Raw genomic sequence first — 14,576 nt, 5'->3', positions numbered from 1 at the left:
TCATTTGACCTCATGACGATTCTAATGCCATTTTTCCAAGGCTCTTGGTTATTAGCATGTTATTCACACCTGATTAAGAAACAGACGGTGCGATACAAAATCCGTATTATTAAAGTGTAGAAAGCCCATTAATGAAGTGTTTGTAAATGTCTCTCGTTTTCATGATATTCCGTCACTTCTCTCTCGTGGAAGTAAAACGATGTAAATTAATACCGTCACAAGATTGCTTATGAATGACAAAATATATACTCTGTAAAAGAAGAAACGCAAAAGTGATTCTAGACGTATATTTTATACATCGCATAAATAATCAACAGATGGTAATCGAGTGTTTAAAATTTGCACACATCATTATCATTGACCCAGCTGGCACACACGGAAAAGTAGATTTTCAAGGTGGAGGGACACCATTAGATTCCAAAACTTACTGCCATCGTCGTCCCATAGAAGCAGCCAGATCCTGAATTGTGGCCTGCGGATTGTTCACCCACTTTGCCCGCAGTGCTTCTTGTGTCAACTGTCGGAGATTCTATGGTTGTTGCTGACGTGCTTGCAGTCATTGATCCAGTGCATCCCAAAAATGTTCGATTGGATTTAAATCATAATACACAACAATACATACTTGAAGTCATGCACCGAATGACATTTACAGTGACCCTAACGTTTGATTGAATTCAATAACGCATGGGGAAGTAACTTGTAATAAGGTGAAATTAAATTAATTCTTTCTAAGATTGAACACTGTATTATAAAGTGTACACGTAGTTATGCCTGGAATCTTGACTTAAACCAGAACCTTGTTTCTTACACACCTGTGGGTGAGAAACCCATTTGGGATAACTGGTATCAAACATATGTGTGAGATCGAATTCCAAGCCCGTGATTGGCTACTCCTTGGTGATGACCAGAGGTCAGATGATGACAGACTACTCTCCTGAGTGTAAGTCATTCATAAGTTTCGGTCGAATGTTCACCTACTTTTGTATTGAACAACAGGCCCGTGTAATTAGTAATAAAAATGAAAAAAACCCGTCCTCGTCATTATCTGTTATGTCAACGTTATCGGTTTTCTGAGTGTAAACCCCCTGGATGCCACAGCGACACATATGTCCTTCCTCTTCAACCCTCACTTCGAAATCGAGTAAAATTCAAAATACATCACGCAAACTAATACACCTTACAGTTTTAATTTGCCCTTCTGTTTATCATTTACTGTCATTTAGGCAAAGTAAAACTACTGATCATGACTTCTGAAATTTAGGTACATTGTAAATCTCGCCAAATTACAATTAACGACGTTATTTACTGTCTGTTTTGAAATCTAAATATCGGATATTTACTCGAATAATTAAAGGAGAAAAATAACATATTTGTTATCACGGGTATCAAATCACTAATGCTAAGTCTGCAACGTCGCTGATAAGCCTAGAATCGTTTAGAATGTTTTGGAAAATACGCATACACGTACGTTCCGCCATATTGGATTGTGTGTACAAAATGCCGGTTGTGAGACGCCTATTCGATCAAACCTGAATTCCTCATACATTTTAGAAACAAATGACAAATGGTCTTTGTCACCAATGCAAATTATCTTGATGAAATCATGCGAAATAAATTAGGCATGGAAACGAAAACTGTGCTCGGAAAACTGTACTTGCTGAAATGTTAACAAAGCAAAATTCAGATTTTACTGTGTATCATTTTTAGAGGTACTTTTGTCTAATTGTTACATACATTGGCTCGATCACGCAAGAATATTCATGGGAAGAGTATCGTTGCACTAATTATGGAATTACACATATATACATTACAATGTTGTTGTAAATTCATCAGAAGCCGTAAAAGTTTCCGTCCTGTCTGACGCCATGAGTGAGTGAGTGAGTGAGGTGGGTTTAACGCCGCTTTTAACATTATTCCAGTTATATCGCGGCGTGTCAGCTTAATGTGGGAGGAAAGCCCGAAGTGATGCAGGTCTCAGACGTTTACCACTTCGGTGAAACCCACGAGAACGGGTATGGTGCTGACAAACCTAGAAACATAATCGGGGCGAACCGGGATTCGAACCCACAATCATAGGTTTCTGGCGTGCCCAAGGGACGCAACCCTGCACAGCGAATCGCGGCGCCTTAGACGACTGGGCCACCCGTGCCCCCTCTGACGCCATGACTGACGCTAAATCACATGACGAATAGTGACGGTAGTTATCTGCATTTCTGACTAATTCTCTTTGTTACATTGGAAAACATGGTAAACAAAAAAAGTTCGCAGATTGTTAGGATGTTTCTGATTACTTACGTGACGCATTTATGTATATACGATCCCTCAATCAACGAAAATCCTCCTCTGGAAATCTCGCGTACTGTTGTCAGTGAACACGCCATTTTGTAAATGTCGGTCACCGGTACTGATGTCATACGGAAGTTAACATTGTTGTATATATTTTGTAAACTTTTAATTCGACACCCAGCGTGTTTTTTTGTTTTTGTAATGTTTGCATTATTACCATCACCTTGATAATCTACAGATATCGCGGAAACCCTTTTGTGTAGGGTCACATTATTTATGAGTAGTAAGCAGTACATGGGATGACGTCACTTATGACAGTGATGTTATGTTTTAATGCACTGCTACAATCATGAGAAAAGACAAAATGCATCGGTTCGATGCTAAAAAGGTGCGACACAGACACACGGTTATCAATGTGAAAAAATACACAACAAGAGCTGAGACTAACACAAAGACGCTTTTTGTTCTCAGATTGTCAAACGTAAGTTGTATTGGTGAGAAATCAGGTGATAAAAGTCGTTTCCTTTAAGGAATGATGAATGGGTATTCACTCGCGCATGTGTTGTACTGGCGATATTCCCTATAGTAATCGTATTGACATGGTTCGTGACCATATCTCTTAGTTACCAGGCTAAGAACATTCAGTATTCGCTGTCTCTCGGCGTGATGAACTGTTCATTGCCTTGGTTGTGAAACACCCTCGTTCGAGTATGATTATGAGGATCGCCATACTATTGTTAGTAAAGTTAAAATTATTGTTGGCGACATTATGTACAGAAAGTAATTTCGCCTGGATATATGTGCCATCCCATGATGGAATCATTAGCTATGAAAACATCCTCTTGGAATTGAGCGGAGTACCCCGAGCAGAATGTGCTGCAAAGTGTGGGTCACATCCAGCGTGCTGGTCTTTCTTCTACAATGAGGGAAATTTGTCTTGTCAAATTCACTCCATGATATTTGTGGAGCCGACTGGGAATGCCAGTGACGGTAGTGCCTACTTCAGGAAACCGACAGGTAACTTGTGTTCACCTTCTCTTGAACTCTTTTGCCGCGTCTATAAAATCTATTGTTGCATCATGTAAACGTGTTGATAAAGAGCATGCACAGTGCACAGTGTTACACAGTGTTATTAGATCTTCAATGAAACACGCCAATCCCTCACATGTGTGTGTGAACATTATCTGAAAATGTCTGAGACATTAAACTTTGTAAAGAAGGTGACCAATGTATGTCGGAAGTAGCTCAAAGGTGGTAGAAAAGGTTCACCACAAGGACTATTTAATCTTGAATCGTAGAAATGAATTTGACCATAATTATTTGCGAGCCTCCAAAGCAGTGAAAAATAATTCACCCCTTTAAAATCGCTTGTTTACCGTAACAACAGTATTATCCCTACCAACAGCATTATCATGTGGTTCTCATGACACATGAACATTGATAAGGATGATTTGCCAGTTTAACACTTTTGACCTTTTTCATATTCAATAGAAATACACATGGTACACATTTCCTGAATTATTATAAGTGGTTACATTTTGGTGAATATCACTCATCGCTGGTGTTTGCATATCATGAATGTCAATTGTGGCCGGTCAACCCCGGGTTGATAATATTTCATTTTGAAGAATATGACAATGTTTTGCATTCCAATTCTCTGTGATGTTATCAAATGTACATAATTTCGTGTGTAATAGTACAGATGAACAATAACTTTACGTTTAGGATTTAAATTTCGCGAAAGCTTTATGTATGGTATAAATGTTTCCCATACGTCATGCTCTTCTTTTCAGAATGTTCTGCAGGCCCCACAGTTGAACACAGCATGAAGTTGTTCGATCCCACGCAAGAACCTTATATTGCCGGCGAGGTGGTGACCTATGACTGTGATACAGGTCGGTTACCAGACACAGAGGATGATGTTACCTGTCTCATCAGTGGAAATTGGACATCTATGATTTGCAAACGTAAGCGAAAAGTTTAATTGGCACATAATAGTGTTTACCTCCACTGCACTGTTAAATTTAAAGCAATGGGTGTTTTTCAAGATATATAAAATATCAAAATAAAGATGTATCAGGATGTTCCTCAGCATTAATAGTCTTCGGTGATGTCTTGTAGTTTGATAGTATATCAAGCACTGGAAAAGAGAGTCTTTCTAGAAAAAGAGCAGGCTTTGTTTACCAATCCAAGCGTTTCCCTCCACTGTGCTATTACATTTAAAGCAGTGTTTTTTTCGAGATACATGAAATATCAAAATCAGCGGACTGGACATAAAGAGAATTAGAGTTATCAGGATGTTCCTCAGTAGCAATAGTCTTCATTAATGCCTTGTAGTTTGGAAAAAGAGTTACTTTTTGTTCAAAATATGGATAACCAATAAAAAAAGGAATATGAACAGAAGAAGAAAAGAAGTGTTTTTGTTTCAACCTAACAACCCTGACTTTTTAGGCCAACGATTTGTTTCATGTGTTTAATCTTAGTCACACTTTGACTATATTTACAACATGTATATGCGTTCATAGGTCCTTCCACGTGTGCAGAGGTAAAGCGCTGTGAGACCGGTCGCACTGATGGAGAATACTGGCTCTACCCTCCTACGTTTAATGGCCAAAAGGCCAGGATTTATTGCCATGGAATGTCGGGTAACGCCCCGGCCGAGTATGTGTCACTCGGGACTCCCAACAGTGGACACTTTCCGAACACGAAGAGAGCAAACTGTGGGTCAACGGGAACATGGCCAGGTAAAGGCGGTGATACAACGTTTACCAAGATAAAGGTCAACCCTGAAGTAAGTGTATATGACGTCCTTCAGTGAATGTGAAGTTAATAGCTTGTGGCAGTCTGAAATATACCTGAATGTGCTGACCTAAACAAAAGAAGGGACATTGTGTCATCTCTCCCAGGTCATAAAGTAACCTTTTTCAACATTTTGTTCAACCATTTGCTTTTTAGTCCATTTTCCAAGACAGATTATTCGACAGGACCATTATAATTTAGGTGATACACATATTGTTGTCCAGAATGAAGTAATCCATGCATGACGTATAAATTCAATTCCGTTGTATAAGGTATATATGCCAACAATATGAATACAAAACTTTCTCAGTACTTTTCTGTAGCACCTCTTTTATGCCAAGATAAATCCAATTAGTTATCTGGAAAGTAAAGATGTCTGCAAACGAATAATTGGGTTCATTTCCGTACTTTTCACTGCGTACTTTTCTTAATGGGTATCATTTTGTCTCAATCCCAAACTTGAAAACGAACCGTACAATTCGGGTTGGCAAAATGTATACCGGACTGATACAATAATAAGTTTGATCAACATATGTCAGAAGAACCTCGAACCTTAAATTGTTTTTTGTCCATATTCTGCTAAACAAGCGGAAACAGTTATCACGGATGAATAAGACGTGAATTTTAAAAAAACCCACATATATGAAATCGAAGTTCATAACCTCTACATTTAAATCATAGTTGTTTTGTATATATGCTATCTTGACACAGTCAGAAAAACAACGTGAACTTTTTGGTAGTAGTGGAAATTGCTCTGCCACGAAAATAGAAGACAATGTAATTCTTCACACCGATCTTGTTAATTGCCGCTTTGAACAGTATTTCAGATTACCACGGCATGTCAGTTTAATGCGGAAAGTGATGCATGTCTCACCACTTACGTTAGGTTTTGAAATTACTAAATTCAAGGCTTGGTATGGCTGGCAAGCTTTGGTATTAGGTTTCAAACAGGTTGCCAGGATCTCTTCGGACAATCATATACATAGATAGTCGTTGTTTTGTCGCACAATTGCATATTTTCTTGACGTATCCATGAAGATGAAACACAATCAGACATGTCACAAAGCCCGATCCCAACGATATTTCGTTATTTTTCAACTTTACAAAGTACATATTGCTGGAAATATCACATAAACGATTTGTTTCTTCTGCTACTGTTTGAGGTACATGGTTATTAAATTGAAAGGCACAAAGACAATATTCCAGCTGAGAAATAAGAAAAATGATATTTTGCGATTGGGCATCACAACTGTATCAATGAATGATAAACGTGTGATATGCCATCAAAGAGTGTTCAAACAAAGCTAGTAAATTAGTTCACATATTCCTACAGACAATGGAGATTGTGTCTGCTGATCATCAGTTCGCTACATCAACGAATAACCTGTTCCCCTATGGGGAGGCCCACGATTGTTACACAAACCACGGGTCCAACAACAATTGTGGACCTCTTGGGACGTTCACTATCGACACCACAGGCACTGGGATGAGAGTTGATCTTCAGGTGAGTTTTTAGGACCCCGTTTTATTCACGATAGCGTGTTTGAATCTATTATCATGAGACATGAGTTCTCATGAACATTTCCCTGAATACAAGCATTTGTCAGGCATGTTGAATTAAACATCAAGCGTGATCAATGCCAGACACCAATGCCAATAGAAGTGTCGTCGAGGACATTCATTAGTGACATTCCAGTGATTCTTACTTCATACATGTACCATTAGAGAGGAAATACAATTATCGGCCTACCTTTAGAATACAGTAGCACAAACTGTTCAAACACCTGACAATACCGTATAACGTAATTTGTAGTATTTTGTTGCCATTCACAACGGCGAAACAATGCCCTGTGACTTTAGGGGTTATCGCGTGTGCATAAGCTCCTACCAGTGATCTATCATCTCTACTCGAAATGTCATTGAATACGCCAAGCGGTGTGGGGAGTTTTGAATATTGGCTGCGGCGGCGCATTTTATAGCAAGCGCTAGTTTACGAAAGCACTTTTATTTTTTATATATCTTTTATTTCGTTTTTGTCGTAATTCAAGTGGCTAAAATGGTTGTAAATGGGAACTAAAATATATATAATATTATTTGTTCGGTTCATTAATTTGCATTATTATGCACAAGAATGCAGTTGATTAGGGATATTATATTGTTTCTGAACACATCCAAATATCGCTAGTGTTAGGGTAGATTACCCCGAACTGTCTCCTTAGCCCTTGGATCCCCTTTACGATCAATCACCCCTTTACGATCATTAGGGTAAGGTACCCGTTTAGTGGCTATTAGATTACCCGAACTCAGTCCTTAGCCCTTGGATCCCCTTTACGATCAATCTTCCCTTTACGATCATTACGGTAAGATAAATATACCCGTTTAGTGGCTACTATAGATTCTATAGCGGCTCCTAATATTCTTCACACAAAAACGTCGAGTAAAAAGGATGAAATAGTTTTGTGTCGAATTCCTTGGCTACTGGAAACTGTCCTGGAACATTCACACAAGCCACTTTCACCGGCTACATTTTTTCAGTACTGATTCAAAAGCGAACTCACCGTTGTGTCGTCACTAACAATGCACATGCCTCCCTCGTTCCTTACTATTATCCACATCATCCTTACAGCGTTCCCTACCACAATTTTGTGTCACAAAATCCACCCGACGAAGTATTAAATACCATGTCATTGATTCGAACTCGCGAGTTCGACGTCTGACGCCTCGGGCCGTTTTCAGAGACATAGGTGCTTTTGGTTCAAGGTAAAGTACAGTTTTGACCCCGCACACCCTCTTGATATTTCAACTCGGAAGGGTGTTAAGGTTTCGCGAACATTTCTGGGTTTGGTCCTTGGGCTCAAAACGGTAGAATTTAGACATTTATCGGGGCTCCAAGCCAGTATCTTCAACCTAAAATACTTCATACTGTATGGCGCACTTATCGCAAACTAAATTTGGAGTCAAAAGCGACAGAATTCTTTCCATAATCAGTAGAAATATGTCCATTCTATGATTTCGACTATATGATATCACTATCACATAGTGCTGATACAAGGTGCTCACGAAACGGTGATCGTATCCGGAGGTATTCGTTTCAAACTCATGCTAATGCAAATTTATTATACACCTGAGATAAGGGAACATATGGTTCAAGTACAGAATTGCATCAGACCTACGTTCTGTCACACTTATATATACTGAGTCAAATTAAAAACTTCACATTTTTAAAAGTAATCCCATATATGATATACAACGGACAAATGTATCAGAGAAGGTAATTTTTAATCATTAATGTCCAAAGAAGGATATTAATTAACGGTGGTAACCATAATTTGTTCCAAGCACCTACGGTATTCGGTAATAACATCAACAGTTTAAATCATAAGTCCCAAGCACGAGAATCTGATGGCACACAAGTTCAGTAGCGTGTATGGCCACCATATGCGTTGACAACTGTCACTCAACGCCTCCGCATGGACCTTGAGATGCTTGTGAACACATGGTTGGGAAGACGACGCCATTGTTGCTGCAAAATGGTGCCAAGATCTTGCAAATTCCGTGGTTGGTTCTGGAGAGTGCGCAGACTTCTGCCAAGAGCATCCCAGACGTGTTCGATGGGATTGAGGTCGGGAGGCCTTGACGACCAGTCCATGACGTTGACTCCCGCATTCTGAAGGACATTCCTTGTCAAAATTGTTGTGTGGGATCTGGCATTGTCGTGTTGGAAGATGAAACCGGGTCCATGACCGTGCTGCCATAAAAGGCAGAAGTTCTGGTGCCAGTACTTGGTTGCGGTAAGCATCAGCGTTGAGGTTGCCACGGATGACACGAAGCCTTGAACGTGCATTGCCACAGAAAGCACCCCACACCATGACACTTCCGCCTCGAAATCTGTCAACTTCCTGTACACAACACTGGGCGTAACGTTCATGACGGCGCCTCCACACCCTCGCCCTACCATCAGCAAATCGAAGATTAAATCGGGATTCATCACTGAAGACGACTTGATTCCAATTCCTCTGAGTCCATCGTAAGTGTCGCTGTGCCCACAATTGACGTTGACGTCTGTGTAATTGAGTCAGAATCGGCCCGAGGTATGGCCGTCGTGCTTGAAGGTGAGCAGTTCTCAGACGGTTTCGAACAGTTTGCGCACTCAGTCTACCCCTAAACAGTTCATTTCTGGTTGATGTAGCCGTCAAAAATCGGTTACGGGGGTAAGACAATCTGACGATCCTCTGCATGTGACGTCACACGTGGTCGACCTGGCCGAGGGCGATCAGCGGTGGTACCCGTTTGCTGTAGACGCGTCTGTAAATCATAAACAGTGCGTCGACTACAACCCATCGTCCTTGCGACTTCAGCTACGGACGTTCCCATCTGCAAAATGCCGATGGCACGTTCACGTTGCACATTTGAAAGGCGTGGCATGACAAATGGCCGTAAAGACTTTTGTTTTCTTGTGTTTTTCTTTTTTGTTTAGTGACTGCTAACAAGTATGGCTGAAAACACGTGCGGTATTATGGCATCGTGACCAGATGCACGTGAAAAAAACACTTTTGCCACTCTAGTGCTGTGCACATAGTTTTGGTCGATTCACCTGCACAAGAACGGGTGTTATATGAAGACAATATGTGGCCGTTACTGTTTAAATACACAATAAGGGCCCACAAAGATAACTGGTCAAAATTTTAGGATTGTGAAGTCTTTAATTTGGTTTAGTATATCTTCCATGTGTCGGAAATGTCCTCCACATGTCTACCATAAAACATTTTGAATGTTTGACTATCACCTTGACTGTTGTTGCCTGATCAAACAACCTTGGAGCAAGCGTACATATGTCGCTCTTTAAAATTAATCTCCGGCGCTGCTGGAATATATGGCTCAACACAATGGAAATCTGACTATTTGAAAACTGAAGTCATCCCTCTTGTCTTGGCTAGTCACTCTGAATCTTTATTCGTAGATATTCAATATTAAATATTAATCTTATGAAGCGCTTTCACTGGTATTTTATATTTCTAGCTCAGGCGGGTAAATCAGTGGAAGAAAATTGGCTATTGGAACATTAATGAACAATATGAGTCCTCGCTTATCTGAAGCATAAGTTAAACTTCTTGGCCAATTTCCCTTGTTTCGCCAAACCGAAAAGATATTCTGACTCGTATGCATAAAGGAGGGGAGTGCAGCTGGTGCCCATATGGATGTCTACTTCTTGCACAATGTCTTGTACAGATTCATTGGATGAAGCTGAATTCCTGTTGCATTACGTGTTTCCGAAACATGATACGACGAGGCATTGAATTAACAGAACTCATTTCAAAATAACCAAATCAGGCGTTACCTGTCGCAATCTGTCAACAAATGTTAAAATTATCCATGAATATAATACGATATGGATCCGTGTAAATTGTGCCATAAAACTGTCAAAAGTGTTGTATTTGGCTTGTGGGAGCATATATGAAAAGGTAGTGATGAGGTTGTGTCTGACTTGTGACACCGCCATTTTCTAGTGCCCGTGTGGACAGAATAGGTCCCCAATCCCATTCCTGTGATGCACGTCGACTTGGCCTTGTTGATCACAGTGCAATAGGTAACAGACGGCGTGGACCCTTGCCGCTGCTGGTACAACAGGTTTGCCTAGCTCGTTTAAGTACAGGCCGACATAGTACCTGAAGACTAAGTACTGTATGTAAACCATCATTCACTCAGTTGCCATATTCTGTATCCCCAGGTTAACTGGGTTGGACGTGGATGGATGCCGTGGGCGATATTTAGTCGCTCTAACGATGGACTTGTCATCAACTTGAACTGTGGAGGTTTCTGCGGTCACTGTGAAGCTGACAGACCATTTGTTCTGGAACCATATCCGTCCCAAGGTATGTCTACTAGTTGCTAATATAAGTTAATCCTTGCAAAAATAGATCTTTACAATAAATTACTGGTCTATTTCAGCGTCACAGCGATAGAATATTCAACAAAACGTCGCTATTACAATATTACGTTTTAAATGTATGCTATTTTGTCGGCCTCTCACCGGTGAATGAATCATCACAATATTACTTTATTTATCTATCATATATTATGCATTGTATTCGTCTAAATGGCGTTTTCTTGCCAATAAAATACACAACAAATGACAAAAGTATATTTCCATCAATGCATGTTTTCGGAAAATATTCAACATTGGTTTTTAATCAATATAACGGGGAGATTATACGTCAACATACTTAACGAAATAACTTTGGTACTAGTAACATCGTTCCATCATGTGTGTTTTCGGAAATTATTGCATTCCTTTTAACATTAGTTTTCTGTCAATATATCAAGGTGAATAACATGAGTATTTTTGTAGAAATACATTTCAGGAGTGTTTTTTATTGTTTGCAGAGCCTGACATCACCACGGCTACCAGTTTGACATGTGACTAAACTAGACATTCACTGGCTTCCGGGACAACAACAATACGTAAACTGATGATTTCAGATGGATTTTGGACCCACAATGTGTTATAGGAATTCTTCGTAGATATTATGATCCCCATATTGAGAGAATGAATGTAGACACTAAGTTTAATGATACTTCAATTCTTGGAATGATAGTGTCGGCTATAAACACACAACACTAAACAAGCATAATTGTGTTTTACGTTTACGTGCAGTGCATTTCATGACGGTGAATGGCGACAGTAGTGCATGATAGAAAACAGTATAATGAAGCCATAAATTGTCAGTAGACTTGCTTGACACTGTTTCCGATAGAAAGTGACAAATCGCGTTAAGAACCGTTCTTCTGGGGCTGTGCCATAGAACAAGGATCATTGATCAAGTTTATTCCAGGATATCTGAGGATTGCAAGACCAACCTCTTCAAATGAGCATACGACAGAGCGCTCGTTAAAATTTCAACAAAACATGAAAGGAACCACATTTAGATTGGGCTGTTTATTTATCAATATAAACATTTATCTTGAATTTATAACCGTAGCCAGATATATCTTTTTAGAGGTATATACCCATTATGTTGTTAAGAACCGCTCTCAGCTTTAATCCAGTTATATGACGGCGGCCTTTTGATATTCAGGTTTGATCCAGTCAAATATGTAATCATTTTTAACGTCCCACACAATTGTTTCTTTGTGCATGCCAGGACATTTAAGTTTGGTTTGTTTGTGTTCAACAACGAACTCAGCATTATTCTTAAAATAGTCGAGTCTGGACCAGACAATTCAGAGATTGACATCATGAGCATCGACCTACGCAATTGAGACACGATGGCATCAACCGAGGCTCCGAGCCTGACCATCCCATTCCGTAGAAGACGTCTTACGACAAGTCGGGATCGCTGAAGATCAGTTGTAACCAGGATCTTCTCGGATCATTCTACGGGTTCGAAATTGTACAAAGCTGGGTGAGCAGCTGTTGACAGCATAATGCATTACGAAATAGGGCAAAATTTCGGTCTTTGATAACGTAATATTGTGATGAAATCAGTTAATGATTCTTGACAGTGCTGACAATAGTGTGATAATATGCTGAGTGTGTTGATTACCTGTATAGATGCAGAAGAAAACACACATTTTACATTAGATCCGACGGGAAATGATCTTCGTATGAGTTATGAAGAACGCATAGAAACGGACCAAATACTCACCAAATACTTATTTCTATTTCCGACAATATTTTGGAACAAATAGAAGATTGATAACGTCGAACGTGTTCCAGGGACGGAAATTAAAATATTATTTAAAAAAATAACACTTTTGTCACATATAACATGTCGCACTGGTACATTTGAGGAACCGTTTTATATCTTATTAATAATATCGTAGGTCAAAAACATTGACGCTAAAAGAATCATACTAACGATATCGCTATCCCGAAACAAGTGAAATACATTTTCATCTGCGTACCCAAACCTTGATTGATGAAAACTTCGTCCGTTTGCTAATTTCATCTGACATAAGGTGAAGAGTAGATTATTCGAACCACAACCACGAAACCACCCCTGGAGGATCTAATCCCGAATATCAAACATTGATGATCCGATGTGCAGCCAAACGAAACACGATATTCTCATGAGCACAACCCTCTTTCACAAATCTAAGAAACCTGCTGACAAAAGAATCCCAACACTTTTATGCCAGTCCCCAGAGCTCGTAGTCACACTATGAGACCTTGTACCTTTGCTCACTGAACAATTCAATGTATCGACATTACCGGAAACTTGGTAGCCTTCAATGGATTTGTTAGTGTTAGTGTCAGAGAGTTTTGTTTGGACAGTTAATGTTAAAGTAAAGTGGGTACGAGCAGGACACCACGCCTTCTCAGATGTATTTGTTATAAATCGTGTTTATTTTCTTAAAAATTGTTTCCCGGATGTCATGAGAACATAATACCATATGTCTATAAAATGAATTGTATGTCGTTTCATTTCAGAGTTAAACAATGTGTGTTGAAGCAGTAATAAATATATTGAATAAATGCGACAAAGCTCTTTCCATATTCAATAGAGTTCTCTGCTAAAAGCAGAGTCAATTGTACAATTCCAACTATACCATGAACATGCGTTTATGGATTACTATCAAATACCAGGTGTTCCCGAAAAGGTGAGCATATCCTTCCCCACCAGTGACACAAACACATGCAAAGGCAAGTCAATTGTTCACCTTCAAAAACACGGTAAAATGAGGAACAAGTCAAAGTGGGGGCATCACTTTAGTCACTGATGCGTCAAATTGGAAATGTCTGCTATCAAAATATTTAAAGCTTTAGTGAGGCCTTGAATGTTGTAACCTTCATCAAACAACTTCTGAGCAAGTGTCGTGTGATGATCGTTGTAGAAAGAGCATGCTTGATTGTATCTCAAAAGTTGTGAAATGTAAACCCCAAAGGCTGGAGCTGCTGGAATATTGCTCGACATGAAGGGAAAGTAGACTACTGGAAAGTTGAAGTCATCCCTCTTGTCATACAGTCTTTCGGTGAGTGTTTTGACACTGAATCGTTATGCATAGATCTAAATATGAAACAGATAAGGCGGTCTCTGTCTCCTTTATGTCCAGTTCAGGTGGGTAAATCAGTTGAACGGATTTGGCTCTTTGATGGTTATTGAACGATATTAGATAATCGAACTTAAGTTAAACCTTTTGGCCAAATTACCCTGTTTTGTCTTTGCCATTCTAGGCAGAAACGCCGATTCATATGCATAAAGAAACAGATCAAGAAAATGCAAGAAGGGGATCACAATTGGTACACGTGGTGATGTCTTCTTCTTTCCTAAATGTTTTACACCCACATTTTACATGTTATCAGTGAGGAAGTGCAGCATTTCAGATATATATTGTTTTCACAGTACAATTCAGATGACATTTGCTTTCATGTTTGACAAATCGCCCTGAACCTCTGAACATAGATATGTAAGTGTATCTGTGGTCACCACGTTTTGTAACAAAAGGACCATGGATCACGGGATGACGTTTTTCCTTAGGTTTGTCAAGTG

At 39.5% G+C, this 14,576-nt stretch overlaps 1 protein-coding gene across 1 annotated transcript; it reads left to right on the top strand.

Moving 5' to 3' along the window:
- Positions 1–2,996: 2,996 nt before the first annotated feature.
- On the top strand, positions 2,997–11,771 carry LOC139461939 (uncharacterized). Its single transcript, XM_071243425.1, has 6 exons — positions 2,997–3,303; positions 4,080–4,253; positions 4,812–5,077; positions 6,419–6,589; positions 10,814–10,958; positions 11,470–11,771. The coding sequence occupies exons 1-6, from the start codon at positions 2,997–2,999 to the stop codon at positions 11,508–11,510; spliced, it is 1,104 nt and encodes a 367-aa protein (XP_071099526.1). The 3' UTR covers positions 11,511–11,771.
- Positions 11,772–14,576: the final 2,805 nt, after the last annotated feature.

The sequence above is a fragment of the Haliotis cracherodii genome, unplaced genomic scaffold, assembly GCF_022045235.1.
Source record: "Haliotis cracherodii isolate W230 unplaced genomic scaffold, xgHalCrac1.p SCAF_15, whole genome shotgun sequence".
Classification (NCBI taxonomy): Eukaryota; Metazoa; Mollusca; class Gastropoda; order Lepetellida; family Haliotidae; genus Haliotis; species Haliotis cracherodii.
Note: the sequence above shows the minus strand (reverse complement) of the source record. Positions and strands in the feature narration are given on the sequence as shown.